This window comes from Periophthalmus magnuspinnatus, chromosome 21 (genome assembly GCF_009829125.3).
Source record: "Periophthalmus magnuspinnatus isolate fPerMag1 chromosome 21, fPerMag1.2.pri, whole genome shotgun sequence".
Classification (NCBI taxonomy): domain Eukaryota; kingdom Metazoa; phylum Chordata; class Actinopteri; order Gobiiformes; family Gobiidae; genus Periophthalmus; species Periophthalmus magnuspinnatus.
Window position 1 is genome coordinate 13206193 of NC_047146.1, and position 8635 is coordinate 13214827.

An 8635-nucleotide genomic window follows, 5' to 3' on the forward strand; every position below is an offset into this window, starting at 1 on the left:
GGTCTGGTTTGGGAACCACAGGATCTCATCTCTGCTGTTTGCAGATGATGTTGTCCTGATGGCTTCTTCGAGCCAGGACCTGCAGCAGGCACTGGGGCGGTTTGCAGCCGAGTGTGAAGCGGCTGGGATGAGGATCAGCTCCTCCAAATTCGAGGCCATGGTTCTCGACCAGAAAAAGGTGGTTTGCTCTCTCCGGGTGGGTCAGTCTGTTGTGGTAAAGAAGGAGCTGAGTCCAAAGACAAAGCTCTCGATTTACCGGTCAATCTACGTTCCTACCCTCACCTATGGTCATGAGCTCTGGGTAATGACCGAAAGGACAAGGTCGCGGATACAAGCGGCTGAAATGGGTTTCCTCCGCAGAGTGGCCGGGTGCACCCTTAGGGATAGGGTGAGGAGCTCAGTCACACGGGAGGAGCTCGGAGTAGAGCCGCTGCTCCTACACGTCGAGAGGAACCAGTTGAGGTGGCTCGGGCATCTGCTCAGGATGCCTCCTGGACGCCTCCCTAGGGAGGTGTTCCACCGGGAGGAGGCCCCGGGTAAGACCCAGGACACACTGGAGGGACTATGTCTCTTGGCTGGCTTGGGAACGCCTTGGGGTCCCACCGGAGGAGCTGGAGGACGTGTCCGGAGTGAGGGAAGTCAGGGAGTCCCTGCTTAGACTGCTGCCCCCACGACCCGGCCCCGGTTAAGCGGAAGAAAATGGATGGATGGATGTTTGAGCAATTTTGTATTGTCCTGCATCTGAGGCTTGAGTGTTCAAAAAACTCAGTTTTCACCTACCCCCTATCCCTTCCCAATGCTCCCGACCAGGTAGTGGTTATTGTTAGTTCAGAGTCCGGGTCATATACATAGGGTTCAAAAATGCCACCTAGCCATTTTCCAACAATAAAAACTTGTAAATGAAAATCTCCTGCTTGCTCAGTGGTGATAAGCCACATCTGCTAGCACATCTGCAGTCATACCTGCCCTGGGGCAGAGTGACGAGCAAGACTGCTATGTTCAGCCCTCCAATCACCATTAATCACTCACACTACACTGATATCTAGTCCAGATGGATTTAGTATCTTGCACAAGGGCACAGTGACAGAAAAAGGCCATGTTCTTTATTCAAGTACCGGTCTGTCACCCCGGCCCTGCTTGATTTGCAGAAGCACAAACTCTAAATTGATCACTATAGTTATGGGAGATAATGCATGTGTTGTCTCTGTGGATAATTTATTCACTGTCTGCACACAGTTTCTCCCTCAGTAAAGACTATACATCAACACGGTGGCATCTTTCTATAATCATTACTTTTTTGCCATCATCAAGCAACTTTTCAGAGAATCAATGCAATTTGGTTATTCTTTACAACTAAAAATGCACTTCTATAAACATACGTATAAAATACAGAATAACATGGTGCATATATATATTTAAGACGGGTGGATAGATGGGTTAATTGTGCAGATATTGTGAGATTGTGAGCATGACATCGTCTAGTTCCCTGCCTTGAAACCCTTAAACCAAATTGCATAACTATGCAGAGGTGGTTTTACACTTCTGTTTTCGTGTCTCGTAAACAAAGAAAAAAATACTTTGAAGCTATATATATATATATATATATATATATATATATATATATATATATATATATATATATATATATATATATATATATATATATATATATATATATATATATATATATATATATATATATATATATATATATATATATATATATATATATATGAATGAATGATTTTAAAGTGATAAATGATTGCTGTTTTAAATACACAAGGGTGGGTGATCCTGATACAGTTCACTAACATAGTTCTTTAAATGTTTTTTGCCTCTTCTGTGAATGACACATTTGGTCTTCATTCACAGTTCCCAGCAGCTGCACCATACTGCTATCTTGATGCGATAATAAAGGAATCCACCCATTTTTCGAAAACACGTGGTTTACAAAATTACTGGAAATTACAGAAAAAATGCTCCATGTAATATTTATTTTTATTTTTTTGTTACATGCAAATGCTGATCTGTGACTGCTTTGTTGCAACTTGTAGTGAATATTGCATGTGTATACTTAATACTATTTCATTTGGCAACTATATTACTGCAACTACGTATTTTGCTTTATAATACTGGTCTTATGTTGCAATTGAAATATTTGAGGTAATTTTTTTCTTAAATGCTCTATAAATACATATCTTAAATGTACTCAATATCTCAGTTTACCAAATTAGGAAAACAAAGCTAAAACAAATGTAAACATAATTGATTTCTGTTTTTGAAGTGTCCATCTGAAAATAATGTCTCATCTTTCTGTTTGTGGTTGCAAAAGATCTCACCTATTATTTTTACTGCATCACTCCCTGTGTCAGAACGCCCTTTTACTGTTGTTGGTTTTAGCACTTGGCACTAAAAAAAGGTCATTACTTTTGCTTTGCAGATTTTCACACAAACATGAAATCCAACTTTTAGACAATTTTTTTTATTATTACAATTGAGAACTTACAATTCATTCTATATGTCTGCATAGAGAAACTGCCTTATGCGTGCACTCAAATGACCAAAAACTATTAAATCCTGTACCCACATCCTGTTTATAGCTGGGTGACTATCTTTGCATTGGTGGTTTTGCACACCTGAACTCAGATGACATCCTGTAAACGTGAGTGGTTTTAACTGTGCTACATATGTTCAACTTCATTCACTGCAATGAGTAAAGCTATTGTGCCATCACATACAGCAATGTGCAAAAACTGTTAGACAGGTTTTTAAAGGTATACTATGTAACTTTTCCAGAGGAGGGTCTGCCATCTGCTTGCTTTCACAGAGATGTTTTTGCTTTGAAAAAAATCTATAGCATTGCATTAAACCAGGGTGTCCAAATACGGCCCTCAGACCAGTTTTTATTGGCCCTCAGGCTTCCTGCTGAACCGGCCCAGTTGCTCATCAGCAGTACTTTTAACAGCAAATTAAACTATTTCTACCACTATATCCTCAAACATCACATTGCAGTGTGATACAGACATAAAATGAATGTGTTTCAAGCCTTATTATTATACAGCAGCTCTGTCAAAGATGTGTATAAAGCACCGCACTGCCTTGATCACCGGTCTGTGGCCTTCCGCTTCAAATATGTTTTGAGATGTGGCCCTCGATAAAAAAAAAGTTTGAGCACCTCTGCATGAAACTATCTATACCACTATCTATACAGGTCAGATCTGTGGAGAGATAAGAATGCCCTGTTTTTCCAGATATTTTTGAGCAGTAAAACACCTATAATTGTAAGAATGCAATATATTTAAGGTTAATGCCATATTTGTGAACATTTAGGAACATCTCCATGGAGACAAGCAAGAGCTGTCCCCTCCCCTCCAGACATAGTTACATAGTTTAGGTAAAGTGTATCCATGTACAAAATATACAAAAAGGGAAAAACTATGCTTTTAGAGAACTTAGGCCTCACTCACTCCCCCAATATAATCCTCACATCAGCCAATGGTAAAAAAAAACAACTGCTTAAAGCTACCATCTGCAAGTTTCTTTCTGCGACTTTCTTTTTGTTTTCAGTAGATGGCAGATGTGAAACCTGCTACCCCTCCCCCTTCCCCTCACTTAGCACGCTATCAGACAGCAGTAATATAGACAGCCTCTAGTGGTGGTATGTGAGAATACAACAGGGGCAGGTTGGCTAATGTTATCACAGATGGCAGCTTTAAAGGGTTCATTTTTTTAGTGAATACAAAAAAATGATTCTCATATATAGCTGAATGTGGTTTATCCTAAGCCCAAAATGTACTTTTCTTAGCCTGCTTTAAACATATTTCAAAGTATAAAACTGTATTTATGAGCACATCTTTAGCTAACAATTTGATTTCCACAGTACAGCATGCGATCTTTCACATTTACACATTTTATCAGTTCATGTATTTCAAGTCCATTTCATTTATAGGCTACTTAGTGTTTGTTATGTTTCTATCTCGGAGCGTTCATTCCTGTGTCCTCTTCCTCTACAGAACTCTGAAGTCCAGGAAGCAACTTGAGGATGTGTTTGCGGACACTGGCTCTTTTGCCTTTTCTCGGCAAAGTCCCAAATATGGACGACACCTTCATCTCATCCCAGGCCGGAGATAGGGAACTGCTACTCCCAGCCAGACTCGAACTGCTACTGAAGGCGCTGGCAGAGGGAAATCTTTGGGATTGAGAGGAAAAGTTATTAGAGAAGAAGCAGTTGTCATCGGTAATGGCTGCGCTGAGGGGATGGGGTGAGTAGGTCTCTCCGAATACACTGGTCTGGTCACTGTCCTCGGTCATGCTGCTTCTATAGCTGCTGTCGCTGGAGAAACGGCGCCCCCATCGACCAATGGGGGAATTGACATCAGATTCAATTGAGGAGTGGAGATTGGGGACAGAGGATTTGCCTAAAGGAAGAAAGAAAGAACAGATCAGATGCTTGAAAACATTGACAGAAATTACACAAAGAATAACAGGAATAATTTTGTGCCCACTTTATAAGAACTACACTGTGAATAGTCATAATAAACCATGAATAAATAGCTTTTTAAGAATGATTCAGGCTTAGTAACTACTTTATTAAGAGGTTATGAATTGTATATTAAAGAAGTAGTTGCCAAGCCTGATTCATTCTTTGTAAACATTTTTTTTAATTATGATTTAGGTTTTTGTTCATGCTTTATAAGGTTAATTAAAGTGTCATTTTTTATTTTTTGCAATGAAATGTCACTGTTTTAAATCATCTAGATGCCTGCTATTGGTGTTTTGGGCTATTCACAAATTTATAAATCAAATTGCAAATATATTGAATAGGCTGACAGGTAAAAAAAAATAAAATAAAAATCTTGTCAGTATCAGATTCACTTCCATTGTATAGAAATTGATTAATGTAGCGGCCATCACAGTATCTATTCTTGAAATGTTATTGCTTGTCGTGAATTGTAAATATAATGGCTTTCTTAGATTTTCTTGTTTTTCTTAAATAATCAGGGTTTGTTTGAAGTTAGGGTAACTCCTCCTTCGCTCTGCAGAACTGCTCTGATGCGGTGAGGAGCTCTGAAGATGAGTGAGAACGGAAATGTTGTGGTCTGACAGCTGAGCCAGCCTCACCTCTCTCAAGACGCTTTTCTTGTAAAGTTAACGCTTGAAGCTCCAACAACTTGTCACGAAGAGATTGCTGTAAAAAAAAAAAAAGTAATTATTTTTCCAGGGTGTTTGACCTTATCATTATGTTCTACAGAGCCGTCCTAAGACCATTCTGAGTGGAAAAATAGAATACCTTCAGCTGGTTTCGTTTCTTCTCCAGTTCAGCTTGCTTCACCACATTTCCACTTACAGTTTCAATTCTGTAAATACAAAAATTTAAACATGATATATTTGAATTTTGACCTAGACATTTTTTTTTTCCTAAACATATTTTTATTTTAAGGCTGCACAACATTGTTTGTAATAGCAACACTAGTAACTCAATGTTGTTCATGCAGATAGCAAAGGTGTTTGTGTTTTTGCAGTATTTATAATAATAATAATTGTTTTAGTGATTTAAATTGCAGTAGATTATTATTAACTATAGTATTTATAGCAATCAAAGGACAAGTAGTACATGTATGTCAGTGTGGGGAGGTCTGATTTTCTCTATTATATTTTCTTTAATAACCATTTTATTCATTAATACCTTTGGTGGTATATTTTACAGTGTAACAATAGAATAAGTTATAGTTACTTTTCTCACTGTGAGTAAATCTATTAGTGATAAAAGCTTTATGTTGAATGTTATGTATGTTGTACATGCCTGATACTACTACTACTACTGTTTTATAATGTTGTTTTTTCATCAAAAACATACCTGGAGTTATGTTACCTGCGTATTTAGGCAGGGTCTCAAACAGAAAACACTCTTTTCCACCTTGTGATGTCATGTGGTGATACAGGAAGTGCTCCACTGTGTTTTTAAACTCCATACACTGTCACTAGAATCATTTGGACAATTTCAGCCCTGGAATTGCTTATCTCTACTGAACAGTGTAAAAAGGGCTGTTAACTTGAAAACTACCACTTCATGACATCACATATAAACAGACTAATAATAAAGGATTACTCATACATGTGTGAATGAAAACACAACTCTAGGTATGTTCTTGATGAGGTAACAACAGTATAACATATAATATAGAACCTTTGTGTATGCCTACTTACTATTACAGTTAGTATGTCACTTGTCGCTCATATTGGCATATTGTATTTTATATTTTGAATTCAAACTCACTTGAGACTATTCGTGGACTCTCTCATTAGATCTGTTATGTGCTGAACCGACAGTCCTTCTATGCTGAGACCGTTGACAGTTATGATAATATCTCCTGCAGAAATTGCGGAAGTTGAAAAAGAAGAAGGAAAAAAGCATTAATTACGTGAGCAAACTTGATATTGTGGTGTAGTTTCAGTGTGGGCGGTGCAGCGTACGTACTGAAAGGTCATAGGGAGCATGTACAGGCCCAGTATACAGGTGAGTTTGTGGTTTACCTGCAGTCAGCCCTGCACTCTCGGCTACGCTGTCTTCTTGCACCGTATGTATCAAAATGCACATCTCCACCCCAGTACTGTTCTTTAGTGGTAGTCCATATGTCTGTAGGAGATACAATGTGAAGAATATGTGAGCACGTACAACACCAGACTACAGCTAATCCAACTTTTTTATACATATATTTTATTTTGTAATTGCAGATTGCAGTTGGTCCACTACAAATTGACACTACTACTTTGACTATTTGAAGTAAAACTGACTACTTTGACTATATTTGCTAACTTTTGATGCCACTACTACCACTAGTGCAAGTCCTGATACTTTTATGACTGGATGATCTGATACTAGAGCTTCCACTTCCACAAATTAGCCCACGCCCTTAACTTACACTACTATGTTTATAACCTCTAGCTGTTTGTGGTACTTGAACTTTGGCAACACATTTGTATACCAAAAATACTACTCGCAGCTCCTATAATTATTGCTACCGCTGCATGATTTTTAAAGTACTATTGTAACTAATATAGATACCACTGATACTTTTCTATGTCTATTCTACCACTACTGATACTTTTACCACTACTGCAACTATGTTTACTACTTGCACGCTTACCTGAATTTCAAACCCATATGATTCATTGTCTTGTTTTTCAAGTACAATCGTGGTTCTGTTGAAAATATAAAAATATAATGTCATATATACTCAGGGAAAAATGGAGTACTGTTTATATATAGGGACGTGATGTATTTACCTTTGTGGGTCAGAGTAATCCACCAGTGACCTGGGCTGTTTGGGCTGTGAACGTACAACAATACAGTACAGTGAGTGCATTTAAACATTATGTAAAGACCTGCTGATCCTAATACAGCTTATTATTGCTTATTATTATATAACGCACAAGCAGATTAAAATATCTGGCGTACATGGTTGCGTTGTGGTTGCACAGCTGGCATTAAATCACTGAACTCTTACTTCCTACGTACATACATATGAGTACTTCCATGTATTGTTTCAAATAACCATGTACGTTCTGTACGAGACCTTTTAGCTTAAATTGAACTTTACTGACAGAATTTACAGATTAAAATAGCAGAATTATGCATATACAATGTTTACGTTGCATAATCCAATCACATTTTTTCCCAATGGCTGTTTTTTTAAAAATCCACTTTGGGGTAACTTTTCTTTGGTAGACAGGTTGCTATCTTCTGGTTTCCATGGAGATATTATTATTGCTCTGCCTGGAACGTTCCACAGTATGACATTAAACATATCTGTCTTGCATTTATTTAATTCATTACAGTTGTATTATTGCTTAAAAATACCTTGAAAAACATGCATTCTTAATATTTGGAGCCCACCTTTCCACCTAAATAGTCTGGCGGTGTCACCTACTTGTGTACATATGATAAGTTAATGCTGTACTGTGGTGTTTTTCTTGGATAATATTACTGCACAGGTTTCATGATAGTAGGTTTCACAATGTGCAACACCATTTTTGCTCACTGTTCTATTGTTTACAGTCTTATGCTTTTTTAGAGCCAAGTTGTTATGCAAAATAAGAACATGTTTTCATTATACGCATGGGACGTCTAGTATATTTAATAAGCTAAGTGTATCTAACGGTACTATTCTCCATCTCTGTCTTACCTTGCAGCGGGGTAAAGTTGCTGTGTTCTGCCTCTGCCTGTCCCGGCTCCCCTTCACAGATCTCCGGTACCACAGGGAGCTCTTCTTCTTGTCCTCCTGGTTGCAGTTCTCCTGGCTGCCGTGGCGACCGAACACATTGAAATTCATGGTGGCCTGCATGCTCCGGTGTCCGTCAATGCACCATCCTGCTCGGCTGCTGTGTGAGTGTGTGGGCCAGCCCTCTCCCTGCAGCCCATAAGTGAAAAAGTGTCACAGGAAATCTAGCTCATGTGATGGTTTGTGGTTAGTGTGCACTGGCTGTCTCGCACACCTAGTTACTGGTGCAACTTTTTTCTCAAGAATTGTAAATGAAAGAGAGACAAAGAAACAACATTTGTCCCAAAGAAATCCCCAGAGCTTCTACCAAATAGATGTGTGCATTGACTGAAAAGTACAAAGTGTGAAAATTA

The 8635-nt window shown here is 38.4% G+C and overlaps 1 protein-coding gene across 1 annotated transcript; it reads right to left on the reverse strand.

Moving 5' to 3' along the window:
- Positions 1-2513: 2513 nt before the first annotated feature.
- Positions 2514-8406, reverse strand: cytip (cytohesin 1 interacting protein). Its single transcript, XM_033987064.2, has 8 exons — positions 8187-8406; positions 7288-7331; positions 7149-7203; positions 6535-6637; positions 6278-6371; positions 5291-5357; positions 5122-5188; positions 2514-4418 (listed from the first exon to the last, which is right to left on the reverse strand). The coding sequence occupies exons 1-8, from the start codon at positions 8343-8345 to the stop codon at positions 3973-3975; spliced, it is 1035 nt and encodes a 344-aa protein (XP_033842955.1). The 5' UTR covers positions 8346-8406; the 3' UTR covers positions 2514-3972.
- Positions 8407-8635: the final 229 nt, after the last annotated feature.